This window comes from Vespa velutina, chromosome 18 (assembly GCF_912470025.1).
Source record: "Vespa velutina chromosome 18, iVesVel2.1, whole genome shotgun sequence".
In the NCBI taxonomy this organism is placed as follows: domain Eukaryota; kingdom Metazoa; phylum Arthropoda; class Insecta; order Hymenoptera; family Vespidae; genus Vespa; species Vespa velutina.
Window position 1 is genome coordinate 722,110 of NC_062205.1, and position 17,796 is coordinate 739,905.

Genomic DNA, 17,796 nt, shown 5'->3' on the forward strand with positions numbered 1-17,796 from the left:
AATATTTTGCACGTCTTTTTCTTCTATACAAGCTATCTATCCGCAATACAAACACTATAAAAAACAAGATTAATTATTAATACATTAAATATGATATAATATAATGAATAATTAATACATTGTTAATTAATGAAAAAATTGTAATTAAATATGATACAGTGTCATTTCAATCAATATATGTCATATAATATTTATTTGTTTATTTTTTTTATTCTTTTTTTTTTTTTTTTAATCGATATTTTTAGGAAGTACATATATTTTCCGACGTTGCCAAACGTAGATCAGTGCAACGGAAAACGTGTATACGTTCCCAATTACGAATACTAGACATTTATATTCAAGAATACCGCGTCAGAAACTTATGCGTCTTTAACGCGTAAGCTGCGTCAAGGCAACGTTATCACGGCATATTTAACTTTATTTTATTTTCTACGGTATATATATATATATATATATACACGCATAGATAATAGAAGTGAATTATTTATAATATTTGTGAAAATATTATTTATAAATGAATTTTAATATCAAATTTATTATTAATTGCCACGAAATAAATAAATTTTTGTTGATTATATCGTCAAATTTTTAATCGAGTATAAATATATTTGTCACTGACATTTTATGGATGATTTCATTTATTCGCGCCGAACTATGACGTCAGAAGACAACCTTCCAATCTGATTGGCTATCCGTAAGTACCCGTAACAGTAAAATTCCAACATCTTGAATTTTTCGACCGTTGATGTTACTCTACTTCGGTTACTTTTACGGCAGCCGAATCGAGCAACGCGATTGGTCGAAACCTTACTGTTATTATTACGGAAAGTTTGCGTGTTGTATATGTATGCGTGCCTGCATGACTAACCTAACATTATTTTCAATTGTTTCAAAGAAAAATCATTTAATGTAACGTTAATATCTTATCGTTAGAATATACGTCTATATATATATATATATATATATATATGTGTGTAGTAAAAAAAAACGATCACATTATTTAGTTTCTTTATCGCTTTGACTTTTATTGTTCTGAAAATACAAATATTTTATTATACGATAAAGAAATTGATAATAGGTCATGAAACGAATGAAAACAAGTGAAGTAATACTAATAAAATTCATTTAATCAATTTTTTTTTGCTTTCGTAATAATTACGTTCCCCCCGCCCAAAAAAAAAAAAAGAAAAAAGAAAAAGGAAGAAAAATTAAGTAATGTTAACGTAATCGATTATCGTATAACTCACGTAAATGGAGTGATATAAAAGGAAAAAAGAAAAATAGGGAAAAAAGAAAATGTAAATTTTATATCCAAACAGGTAATCCATCTTCAGACGATAAGACAGAAATCCGATGGATTTGAAACCGGTTTATTTCGTCGTTTATGGGAGAAAAAGAATAAGAAAAAGAGAAAAAGAGAAAGAGAGAGAGAGACAGAAACTATTACATTTATAAATAGAAATTATATAATTGAAAACTAAATGTCTTATCAAGGTCCAACATTTCGTTTAATAATAATGAATTCATATATTGTTTACGACCTGTTTGGATGAAATAAATAATAATAATAATAATAATAATAATAATAATAATAATAATAATAATAATAATAATGGCGATGAGGATGACGATGCCGTGACAAAAACGTTGCCGTGAGCCTGGCACGGTAATGGCGAGGGGTGTCGGTGGGGAGTCTCTTTTAATCATGCAGAGCCAGGGCCAATGATTCATACCCAGTCGCATTACATTTGCTTTAACGTTTACATTGGTCACGCCGTGGTCGTCGCGAAACCTCGTGATTACGGATAATATCTATTCTATTTATTTATTTATTTATTTATTTATTCATTCCTTTTATTTATTCTTTTTTTTTTCCTTTTTTTCTTATATCGTACATTTAGAAAGAACATCCTTATAACTGCCAACAACAGCTATAACTACAACTTTAACAAGAACAACTATAACAACAACCACAACAACAACAACAACAACAACAACAACGATAATAATAACAACAATTACAACAATTGACAACGTCATACGTGTTTAATCCAATCGAATAATGTACTGCGTGCGATCGTTACGTACTGCACAACGTATACGGCAATGTATCTTCTCACGAGCGAACATCTGATCGTGCGTCGCGTATTCGGTTACATATGCATGCATGTATGTATGTATGTATGTATGATGATGTATGTATGTGATATAAGTATGTTGTATGTATATACCTATCTATCTCTACGTAAGTACGTATATATGTATGTAATGTATGACGTATAATGAGATCGTTCAAAGATTTATTCTTTTCTTTTTTTTTTTTTTTTTTCTTTCTTTTCTTTCTTTCTTTCTTTCTCACTTCTTCTTTTTTTTTTTCATTTTCTGCACGTTTATCATGTTGACGTCGAGCTTTAGTAACGATAAGAGGAAAGAGTAACGGTAGCGAGACGACGCGTCGTTAACGATGACGACGTCGCCGTCGTCGTCGTCGTCGTCGTTGTCGTCGTTGTCGACAATGACGACGACGTTGTCAGTTTCGACGTCAATATTGTAACTAATATATTGAAATGAGAATATAATATGTCGGTGATGGTTTTAGTATAGTATAAGCTATAGAAAGTTAATAATCATTGTTTAATATATCATTGTTAATTCGATAAATACGTAGATAAACGAATTGTTTGTTTCACAGTATGACTCGCGATACTTTTTGTTAATTTGTTATTTAGATACTTTTGTTAAACGGTCGAAGAGTTTCGTATTCGTTCATTGTATATATATATATATATATATATATATATATATATACACCACAGTCGGGAGAATTTTTAAAAACGATTTCTCGTACAATACGAAAGGTTCAATTTTATTTCATTCCGGGATTTTATATCATCTACGACAATATTATTCGACGTTCGCCGTTTTGATTGAATCGTTCGATCGATGTAAGTATATATCGCCATTAACGATAGCGGAACGGAATGTTATGTCCTTGATTTGATTAGAATTTAGAAAGCCTTTTATTTTGTTTATACGTATTTAGATCTAAAAGGTATTATATATTACTCGTGAATTTCTTCTGTTATAATAATAAATAATAAAAGAATCGTAGTTTAATCGTAGATATTAATCACAATTATTTTCTCATGTATAATCTATTAAGTTAATTTATATACTAATCGTAAATAAACAATTTATTTTGTATCTATGGCACAGAACGCTTAATTTCAAGTATGCACAATTAATGATATAATAAATATGTGAAAAAAAAAAAATAATAATAATAATAATATTTGCATGATGTTCTCGATAATCACTTGGGCTGGCTTAAAAATATCTGCACATATATTATCTTCTCTCATCAAAAGAGATGATATGTCAAAGTTTTTTTAAATTGATAAATATATATGTACACATACACGTACATACACACACGCGCACACACATACATACACATATATGTAATATTATAATATGTATATGTATGCGTATGTATGTGTATGTATATGTATATGTATATGTATATATAAATATATGTATATATCTTTGTTCCTTTCTCTGTGTCCTTATATACAGTGAAATCAACGGTGCAAAACTGGTTACTATTTCGGCTCTCGAAAACATCAAAATGCCATTATATTCGAGATCGAACAATTGTGCCTCGAAGCTAGTGATCGTTCTACAGTTCACAGCTTGGATCTCAGTTGGCATAGTTCTTCTTCAAAAAGGCGTAACCTCCTTGCGAAGTCAGTCCACAATAGAAACAAAAGGCGATACACAGGTACATTATTTATATATATATATATATACTATATATATAAATATATACACACATATATATATATATGTATGTAATAGCGATGATGTAAAGAATATCTATATATGTATTTTTCACGAAGAAATTGAAAATACGACGAAATATAATATACGCAAGATTTGCGTTTTAATATCGGTTTAATGTCGCAATGTCGGTCGAAAAAAATGTCTACGGTATGAATCGAGATTAGATTCCTATATGAAACTTTTATGAAACCTCGTACGTAAGTACGCATTATATTTATAAGTAATTGTATGAATATCGTGGAATATTGTATAACGTCGTTCGTTCGTTCATTCATTCATTCATTCGTTCGTTCGTTTATTCATTCATTTGCACGTGTAAAATACATAAATTAATTTTTTTTTAAAACATCAAAAGTAAAATTTCAAATATAATCTCTATAATGGATATTATTTCGACGTAACAATTATACATTATATCGTGATTTCAAATTTTCTCTTAGGAAAGAAATGATGCGACGATCAGATACTTAAATGATAAAACAAAGAGAACGGCGGATAAAGATGATATTTTTAATGATATTACGAAATATAAAAAAGATTTAACCGTCAATTTGAAATTATATCAGGAAAGGGAAAACGATATGTCGGAAAGACATTGGAACCGACGTTCGAGTGCGACGAATGAACGTAATCACGTTGAAAATAATGTTATTGAAGATATTAATGATGGGCATTCAATAACAAAGAAATTGAACGAACTAAAGGAAGAGAAGAAAGAAGAAGAAGAAGAAGAAGAAGAAAAAAAAGATAAAGAAGAAAGAGAAAGAAAGAAGAACGATTTGATTAATTTAAGTGAAACGAGCACGCAACGTGACGTCTATGATTCGTCATATCAGTCGAATAAAACCGAAGATTACGATAATACCGTCCTCGATCCTGCTAAAACGTTAAGTTCAACTGCAACGACTAATTGGGGAAAGGAAAAAAAAATACGTAGCCGTGCAAATGCCGGCGGTGCTGCGGCCGCCATTGCTATGGTCGCCGTTGGTGCAGCTATGCTCGTAGTTGGACCTATGGTCATTGTTTTACGTGCTCTTGATAAAAGACGACAAGAAAGAAGATATTTAAAATCATTGAGGTGGGACGATCAACCGCCTACTTACGAGCAAGCGACATTAATGAATGAAGTTCCGAGATATTCAACCTTAAGTTTAAATACCGTCCATAATTCCCGCGGTCCTTCCACATCCTCCTCGCGGCCTACCGCAACTTCCTTCGAAAGATCTCCTTAGGTTAATTTATTTTTATATTTTATTGATACATACGCGTGATTATTTTGTTGGCGTACGAATTGAGATCTTTTTGTTTTCTTTTTTTTTTTTTTATTATGTTTCTTCCTTATTTGTTTTTCTCTTTCTTTCTCTCTCTCTCTTTTTTTTTTTTTTTTTTTTTTTTTTTTTTTTTTTTTTATTATATCGATGCACGTTATTCATATTATCTCGAATGTAATGAAAGCACCGAATTTCCTTTTTTATATATTTTTTTTTTTTTTTCTTTATTATTTTTCTCTTCTTTTCGTTAATTATCGATATATTCTTTTGTATATTATTAATCTTTAAGTAAATTAGATTTCTTAGAGATTTTTTTATAGAGCGTAAAATAAAATTCGTTGAAATTGATTGCGCACGTCGATAATGAGTTTTCGAAATAATCGTAGGTTTTTTTAATCGTGCCTTAATAATAATTGACTGCCAGACAGTATAAATGATAATTAAAAGGTGTATATATATATAATATTAATTTTAATATAAATTTAATTATTGTATAGTGGAAAAGAGATAAAATACATATATATGTATATATATATCTTTTTTAAAATTCAGATCAAAAAATGATCGATAGAGATTAATGAAGTTAAGAAGTCTGAGTGCTTATCTTCATTTGTCTCTTATCAATGCAATACATTTTTATAATCAATTGTGAATTATGATAAAAAAATTTATAATAGCAGTGTTTTTTTTTTTTTTTTTTAATTTTTCCCAACTTTTTTTTTCTTTTTACATAGCTACGTATGAATTATAACGTTTCATAAAAACAATTTAAATATGTATTGAAACTTTAAACATATTGAAAATTTAAACAAATACAAAAAATAAATTTATCTAAATTAATCCATTCGAATCTCTCGATCGATTATTTTTGTTTTTTAATGATTTATTTATACGTTATTTAAATGGTGAGTATAGATTCTAATCGAAAAAAGTATGCGGAAAGTATACAGCTCTATTACCAATATTCATCTTTTGAAATTTTCTAAAGTATATCACGTTATCATTTGAGAATTGCTTTTTATAATTTTATTTTATAAATTTCGCACGCGTCTTCATAATTCTGTTAATAGATTATCGCATATTGTTATTATATCTTTCCAAAGAATTGAGTCATTTATTTAATCGAATATTTGAAAAATACATTTTTATGTCGGCACAGAAAACACATTTTTATGTCGACATAGAAAACACATTTTTATATCGTTGGTACTGATAGCAAATAGCAGCAGCAGCAGTGTAGTAGTAGTGTATAGCAGTGTAGATTGTAGTGTAGTAGTAGTAGTAGTTACGTGTACCAACGTAACATTGAGGAAGCGTTCTGTCTGTAACGGTTTCGGCTAAACAAAATTTAAGATAATTGATATTTATTATATTTTAGTTGAATAATAAGTAAGAAAAAAAAAATTAGGATATTTTCTATAAAAAATTGTATTTTTTACTAACAAGGAAAGATGTTTAAAAAGTACGTATATATCAGTACATAACCTTACTCGCATGTTCGTGAACATATACGTTTATTTTTATTTGTAATTATGAATAGATTCGATGAAAAGGATAGTGTTTCGGGTATACAGCAATTAAAATCCTCCGTTCAGAAAGGAATACGTTCGAAACTCTTGGATTTATATCCACATTTAGAAAGTCATGTGGATACTATCATTCCAAAGAAAGATGCATTTAGAATTGTTAAGTGGTAAGATTTTTCATAAATATATATTATTTCATAAATTTGTATATTGATGAATATAAATTAACAAAGGTACAATGTTTCGATCATAGTCATGATCACATAGAAATTATAGTCAACGCAGCAGGAGAACTTTTGTTCTTTCGACAACGTGAAGGCCCATGGATGCCTACATTAAGGTTATTACACAAATGTAAGATAATTTAACATTATTAGAACATTTATATCATCATTATAGACATTCAAAAGATAAGTATTTTGTTAAATGTTTATTGTAAAATTTTTAATCTTTTAAGATCCGTTCTTTCTACCATTGGAACAAGTCGATAAAGGAGCAATCAGATTTGTACTTAGCGGTGCAAATATTATGTGTCCTGGTTTAACGTCAAAGGGTGCAAGAATGACGCCAGTAGAGAAGGGAACCGTTGTTGTATCCTTATATATATATAAGATAATATAGATTATTTAATAGTAAATCTTTTAAAAAGAAAAATTGATAATTTGAATGGCACATTTTTTGTTTCTTTTTGAGTCAAAGTAGCATGAATTTTTTTTTTTTTTTTTTTTTTTTTTTTTATAATCTTGATGTTCCGTATAACGTTATAAATTTGATAGTTTTATCCATAAAATATTATGTATAAACTTAACAAGCAACTAGGCAGTTATGGCAGAAGGAAAGCAGCATGCTTTAGCAGTGGGAGTAACTACTCTATCAACAGAAGATATGTAAGTAGTGATCTGGTTCTGTATTGTTACTTTGGATTAAGCATTTATACCTTTTCCATCATGTTTATATCGACATGGTTGTATTAAAATATGATTTACAGTGCCAAAGTGAATAAAGGAGTAGGAATCGAGAATTGTCATTATTTGAATGATGGATTATGGCAAATGAAGCCTGTGAAGTAAGAGGAAAATATTGTAATAAGCATTTAAATTGTATATCAATAAGATTTACATATTATATGAATAAACTCGTTGTTTTTAAATATAATCTTGTATTGTAGACCGTCATAGCAATTTACAATAGATGATTAAAAGATTACATATTTTTATTATACAAATTATATAATCTATTATGTTTATTTTTATGTTATGTTTACTTAAATGTGCCATTTTTTTTATAATGAAAGCATGATAATGGATAAAGAAATGAAAGAAATAAAAAATGAGAAAAAAGAGGAAAATATGCTTTACACAGAGCCTGATTTCATATCAGTAGAAGACTCCTGACTGTCAGGAGCAGTAGTACGTTCATTTTCACAATGCCCTGATGCTGGAGAATAGGATGAATTATTACTATCAGGAGTAGAACCAGAAGTAGTACCTGAACCAGATACACTGTTATTAGCTGCATTACTTTCTCCTACGGTATGAGGGGATTGTGGATGATAATGAGGACTGTGTGGACTATGAGGACTGTGCGTATGAGGACGGCTCATAGTATGTGGTGAATATTGAGAATATGGTTGATGATAATACGGGTGAGCATATTGTGGGTAAGGTTGATGATATGGTTGCTGTTGTGAATAAGTATAAGAAGGATGTGGAGGTCTTGGGGCAAGCGGCACATTTTGTGGCTGTGGACCAGGTCCTGGTTGATATTGTTGGCCATATCCTTGATTAGGTGGTATTATGGGCGATGTGTGTGGATTAGTTACTGGTCCTTGAGGAGGAAGAACCTGCGTTCCTTGGGTTCCTTGAGATGTTTGATGCGGTGACATAGTATGATTAGATAGCATTCCTTGCTGATGAGGATTGTGTAACGGAGGTGCAGGTGAAGATACTGGAGGCATGTTTGGTATGTTTTGAGTTGCGCTTACTGTCACTGGTACAGTAGCGCTAGTAGTACTAGATTGCTGTTGCTGTGAAGACGTTGGAGGAGCTGTTTGCTGATGCGATTGCTGTTGATGAGATTGAGATGGTGATTGTTGATGAGATTGAGGTGGCGGGGGATGAGGTTGCGGCGACGGTTGTGGATGGGATTGAGGTGGTAGTTGTTGGTGAGATTGAGGTGGTGGTTGATGAGATGGAGGGGGTGGCTGCTGATGAGATTGAGATGGTGGTTGTTGATGTGGCTGAGGTGGTGGCGGCTGATGAGTTTGAGGTGATGGTTGCGGATGGAACTGTGGTGGTGGTTGTGGATGGGACTGAGGTGGTGGTTGTGGATGGGACTGAGGTGGTGGTGGTTGTTGATGAGTTTGTGGTGGTGGTTGTTGATGAGATTGAGGCGGTGGTTGTTGCTGTGGCTGTGAAGGTGGTTGCTGATGAGGTTGAGGTGTTGGTTGTTGATGAGTTTGAGGAGGTGGTGGTGGTTGATGAGTTTGAGATGGTGGTTGTGGATGAGATTGAGGTGGTGGTGGCTGCTGATGAGTTTGTGATGGTGGTTGTGGATGGGGCTGAGGTGGTGGTGGTTGATGAGTTTGAGGTGGTGGTTGTGGATGGGACTGAGGTGGTGGCTGTGGATGGGACTGAGGTGGTGGTTGTGGATGGGACTGAGGTGGTGGTGGTTGTTGATGAGATTGAGGTGGAGGTTGTGGATGAGTTTGAGATGGAGGATGTTGATGAGATTGGGGTGGTGGTTGCTGTTGTGGCTGCGAAGGTGGTTGTTGATGAGATTGAGATGTTGCTTGCGGATGAGTTTGAGAGGTTGGTTGTTGATGGGTTTGAGGTGGTGGTTGTTGATGAGTTTGAGGTGTTGACTGTTGATGCGACTGTGGTGGTGATTGTTGATGAGACTGAGCAGGTTGTTGGTGTTGTTGCTGTTGCTGTTGTTGTTGTTGTTGTTGCTGTTGCTGCTGTTGCTGCTGCTGTTGATGATGCTGTTGTTGATGTAGTTGTTGATGTTGTTGATGTTGTTGTTGTTGATGCTGTTGTTGATGCTGTTGTTGATGATGTTGCTGTGGCTGCTGTTGATGGTGTTGCTGTGGCTGCTGTTGTGTTGGTACCAGCGATATTGATGGTGGCAATGGTGCTGATTGTTGCTGCTGCTGCTGTTGGTGTTGTTGCTGTTGTTGTGGTATCAATGATATTGACGGTGGTGGCGTTGGTTGTTGCTGCTGTTGTTGTTGTGGTGATTGTTGTTGAATTGGAGTAACAGATACACAATACATACTAGAATTAGATCCATGTTGATTCATCGACTGATTTCCTTGTACAGTAGGAGATTCTGATTTTGTCTCAACGTATGGAGGCGATGAGTTTTCTTTCTTTATTTCATTATTAGATTTCTCAAAACCATTGGTCTTTTTATCGATTGTATCATTTTCAGTAGCCTATAAAATATATACATAAAAAATTTAACGTATTATTGCTAAAATATAGGAAACATTAAAACTAACCTCAGACGGCGGTTCATCATTAAGAGAAGCTGGAGTTGGAGTAGGAGTAGAATTTGGTGTAGATTCATTTGATGCAGGACCATCAGATCGATTTTCTTCCGATCCTCTTAATCTTTCTCTTCTAAGTACTTCATATTGTCGTTCTACCATTTTATTAAATGTTTCTTCATCTACTGCTGGTTTACAATGCTGTAATAAATGTTTTTATTAAAGTTGGTTTAAATCAGTGGTGTCCGACCCGCGGCCCAGTAATGCAAGTAATGTGACCCAGCAAAAATTTCCTGTGGTAGCTTCAATCGGTGATTGCCCATTGTGGCGACCGAAATATAATCGCTTTATGCACAAAAAACAAAGAAACATCGATAGCAGCAGAAGTCAAGTGAATGTGAATGACGCCACAAGGCGACATTTTATACATACTTTATACGTGAAAGCATACCGTATGTTTTGTTGAGAAGATAGAGTGACTAAAAAACAAAACAAAAAAAAAAAAAAGGAAATTTTGTACTATTATATACATTTACTATATTTCATTTTTTATTTTTTTATATACGGCCCAAGTAAATTAAAAAATTTCACTTAATACGGCTCAGACAACCAAAAAGGTTGGACACCACTAGTCTAAATATTTCATATATATCAGGTTATATTTATCAATTAATATAAAAATGAACATTTACTTTTTTCAATTCTTCTTGAAATATTTCACTTGTTTCAATAAATTTTCTTTTCTTTGCTTCAAATTTTTCTTCTATTTGTTGCAATTCTGCTTCCAGTTTTTTCTGAAATTATTTACTTTCATAAGTATAGTTCATAAAAAAAATAGTAATTACATTTTTATTTATTACCTGATGCATAGTTAAAGATTGTACTTGACGGCGTAGGACTTGCATTCTTTGAGTCGTAACAACAGAACGGACATCAGGAACAACAGTATCACTGAAGATTTCATTAATAAGGCGATGATTTCTTGTATAGCGAGAATATGCCACATGTTTTACAGAATATCCATCATCTTGATCTGAAAATTATAAGAATATCTCTTTTACAAATTTTTATCACATTAATATATATCAAACATACCATCGTCATCTTCCGCAGGTAAAATATCAATCCTTCTATCTTGTGCAGCTTGACTTTTACTACTACCAGAAGAACGTTCATGACTTTCTCGATCATCATTATTTTGTTGAGCAGCACATAACGCTGTATTACATACAAGATAAAATTATAAAATTTATCATCAAATTGAATACCAATTATATGTATTTTAATCACATAAGTATAACCAACCTGACTTTCCTCTGTTCTTAGCAGCAATGTAAGCCAAATATGCTGGAGAATTATGATAAGTCTTTAAGCTTTTTTCATATTCTACCTAAATTATAAAATTTAGAAATTATATATATGTGCATATATATATACATATATATATATATACATATACACATATTATGAAATATATACAATATAATATATATGATATAAAAACATAAAACATACTTTTTCAGCTTCGTATTCCTCTATAAATTCAGTTTTATCTTCTTCTGGCAAATCTCTCCACATTTGACCTATAATTTTACCTATTTCCCAAAGTTTTAATTCAGGATTTTGAGCTTTTACTTGATCCCATACTTTCCTGCTATATCTCATATACGGCATAAGAGGTTTTTCAGGTGGTTTGGGCGGTTTTGGCATTCGTGAATCTGCCTATTTATCCATAATACAAACGTATTATTTTCTCAATACTTATTACTTTATAAAATCTATAATATCTACTTACATTTGTATTTTTTCCTACTTTTTGAGGCGTGAATCCTGGATGACTATGAGGAGTTTGTATAAAAGGACTTTGCGTATCCTTCTAAATTAACATAAAAATTTCATTAGAACTCTTATCAAATGAAAATAATAAAACATATACTCAATACTTACACTGGTATTCGAACTACTGCTACTTCCACCAGATGCTCTGATACGCTCTAAATAGAAGAATATATTTCATTTTAGATTGATTCACGTAGAATAGACAAAGTGTGATAATTTATTAAATAAAATAAGTATAAAATATTTTAATGATACTTACGATTGGACGCAACAACATTTGACGTAGCCATTGCTACTTGCTTATAATTCGGTGGCAATGCCATTTTGTATTAAAAAAAAGGAAAAAATTAAAGTAGTTTGTACTTCAGATAAATTGGATTATATAAAGAACAACAATATCTTCCCCATTCGAAAATGCAACGTAATTACGTTTTCCTTTTTTCTTTTATTTTTTCAATCCAATTTCAATACGCCACGTAACACGGTAAATCGAAATTACTGATGATCATTCCTTGAAAAGATGTAATCGAATCATCCTTCTTAGAACTCCTAAAATTTGTTGAATAAATCGATGAAATTATATTTCACTATGGTAAGGACTTATTACAATTTATGATATAATACAATAGTCTTAAAAAAAAAACATATAAAACGAGAAGTTAATACATACATAGAACATTCCGGCGTCTCTAAGCCAAATCAAAGAACTCTTCAATAAGGTGGAAGCATCCATCATCAAAGAATCATTCCACTTTTTTACTTTAGTTAGAGCAGTATCAACCAGAGGCGCCGCGATCGTTTCTCTCTGTCCCTTTCTCTCTCTTTCTCGTATATACGTATATATACACAGATATATATCATATACATAGAATAAAATTGTTAAATGTCCAAAAATCCTCCAATCGTGTACAACCATTGTATTCATGGTACGCGGTAATTGGTTATTTGATTTGGATTAAGAAAATCTTATCTAACGTAATTGATATATTTCGATGAATTCCTATAATAGATCATTTTAATTTCAATTAGTTTGTTTTTATTATGATATGACATTGCAAAAAATTTTTCAAATAAAACGTGTTGTAACTATTATAAAATATTTTAGAAGGAACAGATATATACAAAGATTTGTGTCCATCTTGGTGTTGTCATTTCTATGGTCACAAATGAAAAAGAGGGTTACGACGATAATAAAATGGTAAATACGATGCGGTGTTAAGATCGGTTAAGATTGTTGGCGAAACTTTGTGGATTTAATTAATGTCATTATTTATTTTGTACACACTCCGTAAAGGAAGAAAGTATTTATGTAATATTAATTGAAACGCGACGAGAAAGAGAGAGAGAGAGAGAGAGAGAGTGAGAGAGGGGGGAGAGAGAGAGAGAGAGAGAGAGAGATTAGTATTAAAGTTACTCGATCATAGGAATTTCTACATTTTAGAAACAGGCAAGATCCAGTTACATATTGTCAACCACATAAAGAATTTTTATCATGATTTTTATGTAAATTTATGTTTTTAAAATTGTCGAAACTACGTTCACTAGCGTAATTAATGATGAACTTTGCAAATTGTTGCAACAAACGCACTCGTGCATGGCTTTATATTATGTTTTACATTTAATCTTATAATTCCTACAGTAATTTATTATATAAATATTTTCTTTTTATTTTGTAAATTCAACTTCCAATCAATAATACAATTTGAAACATTATATAGATTTTGAAACATCTTAAAATATTTTTTGTAGTCAACAATCAATCAATCAATCATTGCCTAATTATTATGTTTAATGAATAGTTTATTCAATAAAATCAGCATTATATATATATATATATATATATATATATATATATATATATATATATATATATATGTATATGTATATGTATATATATATCTTCATAATGGCATCTTTTATAACAAAAAATCATATGTAAAAGCAAGACTTACATATTATGTGTATTTTGCTTTTATTTAACATCATTTTAATTCATTTAATATCAAATATTTTTTATTTGACATTGCATAAAAGATTTTAAGACAGAGTGCTTTCTTTTATGGAGCAATTTGACATTTGAATGTCCTAAGTTTTTGATAGAAAATATAATAAAACTAAAATTTTAATTAGTTTTATATTCAAGTTAGTAGTAATAGTTATTTCAATTTCAATATAAAGATTTTACTTTCTATCGTGGAATAATAATATAATAATGTAATAACAGAATAATAAAGATTTTCCACTTTACAGTCTATAAAAGAATAAGTCGTGGTAAAAGAATAGCAGTCTGTGCAAAACATGCATGCATGTGTATTGAAGAGTTTAAAAAATTTCAAAAAGCATACATGTCAACACATGTGCGTATTCATATATATATATAAAATTATATATATATATATATATATATATATATATATATATATATATAATTTTTTTAATTTATCGATATTTAGTATACTTTATAATCATACTTTAAGTAAATTTAAATTTATATACATCCAATTGTATAATTATATCATTGAAACATTTGAATATTATTTTATTTGTTAAAGCTTAGGAAGTAACTATGGAGGAGAAAGATAGTACCGATATATTGGGAGATGAAGAATCTGAAGAGACGGAAAATATAATAATAAATGAAGTTGATGGATTACCTAATTTGCATCCAAATTATGAACAATTGGAACTTGATTTTGAAGGAGAAAAGGGTCATGGTTGTTTGAATTCAAGGTCAATAGATGAATTGATTCATGATGAAGATTTACCAACTTCTGTTATTGTCACAAATGTAGATCCTGGAGTGTTTAAAGAAGATGAATTAAAGGTAATAATATTATTTTATCAGAATTGATTTGCATATATGCAATGGATTTTACAATATATATTAATATATATATAACTTTCATATATCTTTTTGCAGTCTGCAATAGAGAATCTTTTTAAACAATTTGGAGAAAATGCTACATTCCAATACTTCAAATCATTTAGAAGGATGAGAGTTAACTATAATTCTCCAAATGCAGCAGCCACTGCTAGAATACGATTACATCAAACTCATTTTGGTGAAACTGATATTAATTGTTATTTTGCACAACCAGTGACACCGATAGGTACGTACCAGAAATATAAAAGAGATCAATAAATTTTATATATCTGTATGTACATGTAAACAGAAAAATTATTCGCTTCTTACAATTAGTATCAATTATTAATAATTAATAAGATTTATTATTGGACAGATATGGAAGATCAACATCTTCAACCACCAGCTCTTACAAAGCAGTTCCTAATATCTCCTCCATCGTCTCCACCTGTTGGTTGGAAGCCACGAGAGGAGAATGAACCTTTAGTCAACCATGATTTATTAGCAGCTATAGCAAACTTATCTGCAGGTATTTATATTTTCTTCATTAATTATTGTGTTTAATAAAATTTATTAGTAAAATATAAGAGAAAGAGAGAGAGGGGGGGGGAAAGGGGGAGAAGGGGGGAGAGAGAGAAAGATATGCTTTTACTATTTAAGAAGTTATTGATAATATTATTTATGTTATTACTATGTCAGGTGGTAGTCATGAGTTACACCCGGGAGGTTCTGGACAACCAGGCATTGTTGTTCATGTTTGTGAAACTGAGAATCCCATGAAAAGTGGCCCACGTATTCAACATACACGTTGTCCAGAACATTAATGAAATTTTTTTGGAAACACATTATACATAATACACGTCCAATAAATCATTTATCCATCCAAGAAGTAACTATAATAAAAAATATCGTACAAAACTGGCAATGAACGTAATTATAATTTATAGTCAGTATATTGCAGTCTCGTTCTTTTTTCTTTTCTTTTTTTTTAATTTTTGCCATGATAGTTAAATATTAAAGTGTCATTAATCGATGAACATGAAAATTCTTATAAAATGTAGGTATTGAATATATAATATTAAAGTTCCAATCAAAATTAAGTACGTGAAACTCTTGTTATATCAATGTAAAAATTCAAAAACACTATAAATGTTATTATAATCACTGTTTAAATGTAGTCTAGAAGTTCTAGACTTATATCAGTTTGAAATATCTGTTTTGATTAAATATTTTGATTAATTTTTAGACTATTAAATGCTAATTCGGGCTAAATCAATATATGAAAATGAAAAATGTACAGTTCAAGAATTTTTAAAAATAGTGAAGTATCTTTAGCAATGAAGAAGTTACATATTATAAAAAATGTTGGTAAACATTGATGTTTTGTGAAACAAAAATTCTAGCTAAAAAAGATTGGATATTAAATCTTTAACTTCAAATAATAATTGTATTCTCTGCTGTGTCATAAAAATTACTCTTTATCGCGTACTCTTAAAGCTTCTACATTATACAGTATTAGACAATATGATAATACTGATAAGTATAACAGAAAACTGAGTAATGCTGCATTGATGACTTAAATTGTTCTTAAAATTATCGATGTTCCTTGTATTTTAAAGTATTGCTCATTGTTTTACTTTAATGTTGTGAAAAGCAAATGTTATAATAGCTAGAAGTCTACGATAATTAATAAAAAATGAAAATGTCAATCTGATCGTAATCTTTACGTTCAGCAGATTCTTTGAGAACATGTTATACTAATGTAAGTTGTGTTTGTGTGTGGAAGTTAAGGTTCAAATTGTAGTTATGATATTAATATATGATGTACATATACACGTGTGCGTGCGTGCGTGTTATTTTATGAATGCGATAAAAGAAATATAAACGATCCTGGATCATTTTGTTTTCTCTATTTGAATGTTAAATTTCTTCGAGTATCGATTTTTATGTTTTGATCAATTAAATTTTTAAAGATTCTTTATAATGACTTGTTAAATGTCATAAGAACAAACTATTATTAAATGGAATCAAATTAATAAGAATTAAATATACACATGCAATTTGAATATCAGTATTACTGTAACATTATTATGACAGTAGTTTTGTGTGTGTGCATATGTATATACTCTATTCCGACTATATGAAATATACACGGGTAAATTGTTTTAATGTTTTACCTGATAGTATTTTCATCACGGCAATTACAAAACGGAGCAAACAATTGTTTTAAGTATGTAAATATAAATACAGAAGATATATGCGCATGCACATATCTACAGTGTACATGAATACGTATGATACAATAATAAATATCTTTTATATGTGTATACAGCACATAATTTTCGTGATAATACGTATGTCAGGAATCTAATATAACTGGTTTGCGTATTGAAAAATAATTCATTTAGTTTGTCATAATTATGACATACTAAATATATTTTTATTTTATAAATTTTAAGTATTGATAGTTAATTAAGAACAATGTGCATTTTATTTGAAATTATTTTACAATTAACTAGACTTATATGATAGTATAATGAATAATCAATTTTAAGATTATCCAATGAAAACATTTTTTCATTCGCTATAGAACCATAAACCTCGATACTCTTGTAAATACCTATGTATATATATATAATGTATTTATTTTCCGATATGTTACTGTGGTACAAAAAATTTATTAAACTATTTTTTCTGTTTTTTCAAAAGTTCATTATCACATCACATTGTGGAAAAAAAAAACGTAATGAATAATAATAATTATATCAACCAAAAATATGTAATTATGTAAATATTTTGAAATTAGATAAAATAAAGATAATATTGCATATATCACATTGTTTTATCTTTTGTAATAAAAAATATAAATATTTTATCATATCATTACCAAAAATAAGAGATGCTATTTAAAATGAAACTTAATAATTTCTAAATAGATAAGGTTTGTGAAATAATCATGGTCAT

The 17,796-nt window shown here is 30.0% G+C and overlaps 4 protein-coding genes across 15 annotated transcripts; 3 read left to right on the forward strand and 1 right to left on the reverse strand.

Moving 5' to 3' along the window:
* Positions 1 to 361: 361 nt before the first annotated feature.
* LOC124955418 lies at positions 362 to 5,241 on the forward strand. Of its 7 annotated transcripts, none has more exons than XM_047509833.1 (3): positions 362 to 694; positions 3,577 to 3,781; positions 4,284 to 5,241. In XM_047509833.1, exons 2-3 carry the CDS (start codon positions 3,629 to 3,631, stop codon positions 5,073 to 5,075), a joined length of 945 nt encoding a protein of 314 aa, XP_047365789.1. In that variant the 5' UTR covers positions 362 to 694; positions 3,577 to 3,628; the 3' UTR covers positions 5,076 to 5,241. The 7 variants fall into 7 exon arrangements, with proteins under 7 accessions (XP_047365789.1, XP_047365784.1, XP_047365785.1 ...); XM_047509828.1 differs by having other exon boundaries at positions 363 to 694; positions 1,902 to 3,781; XM_047509829.1 differs by lacking the exon at positions 362 to 694 and adding an exon at positions 1,720 to 2,945.
* A 1,045-nt stretch (positions 5,242 to 6,286) lies between these two features.
* On the forward strand, positions 6,287 to 7,792 carry LOC124955420 (malignant T-cell-amplified sequence 1 homolog). Its single transcript, XM_047509841.1, has 6 exons — positions 6,287 to 6,576; positions 6,655 to 6,807; positions 6,894 to 6,994; positions 7,098 to 7,231; positions 7,460 to 7,527; positions 7,629 to 7,792. The coding sequence occupies exons 1-6, from the start codon at positions 6,566 to 6,568 to the stop codon at positions 7,708 to 7,710; spliced, it is 549 nt and encodes a 182-aa protein (XP_047365797.1). The 5' UTR covers positions 6,287 to 6,565; the 3' UTR covers positions 7,711 to 7,792.
* On the reverse strand, positions 6,809 to 12,798 carry LOC124955415 (extensin). Its single transcript, XM_047509815.1, has 11 exons — positions 12,640 to 12,798; positions 12,229 to 12,518; positions 12,078 to 12,124; positions 11,926 to 12,006; positions 11,646 to 11,852; positions 11,436 to 11,520; positions 11,226 to 11,348; positions 10,991 to 11,163; positions 10,823 to 10,924; positions 10,143 to 10,331; positions 6,809 to 10,076 (listed from the first exon to the last, which is right to left on the reverse strand). The coding sequence occupies exons 2-11, from the start codon at positions 12,290 to 12,292 to the stop codon at positions 7,995 to 7,997; spliced, it is 3,153 nt and encodes a 1,050-aa protein (XP_047365771.1). The 5' UTR covers positions 12,293 to 12,518; positions 12,640 to 12,798; the 3' UTR covers positions 6,809 to 7,994.
* Positions 12,799 to 12,999: 201 nt separating this feature from the next.
* Positions 13,000 to 17,664, forward strand: LOC124955419 (protein sarah). Of its 6 annotated transcripts, XM_047509834.1 has the most exons (6): positions 13,175 to 13,416; positions 14,220 to 14,326; positions 14,527 to 14,793; positions 14,890 to 15,079; positions 15,209 to 15,361; positions 15,532 to 17,664. In XM_047509834.1, the coding sequence occupies exons 2-6, from the start codon at positions 14,276 to 14,278 to the stop codon at positions 15,654 to 15,656; spliced, it is 786 nt and encodes a 261-aa protein (XP_047365790.1). In that variant the 5' UTR covers positions 13,175 to 13,416; positions 14,220 to 14,275; the 3' UTR covers positions 15,657 to 17,664. The 6 variants fall into 6 exon arrangements, with proteins under 6 accessions (XP_047365792.1, XP_047365793.1, XP_047365790.1 ...); XM_047509836.1 differs by lacking the exons at positions 13,175 to 13,416; positions 14,220 to 14,326 and adding an exon at positions 13,000 to 13,167; XM_047509837.1 differs by lacking the exons at positions 13,175 to 13,416; positions 14,220 to 14,326 and adding an exon at positions 13,011 to 13,167 and having other exon boundaries at positions 14,522 to 14,793.
* Positions 17,665 to 17,796: the final 132 nt, after the last annotated feature.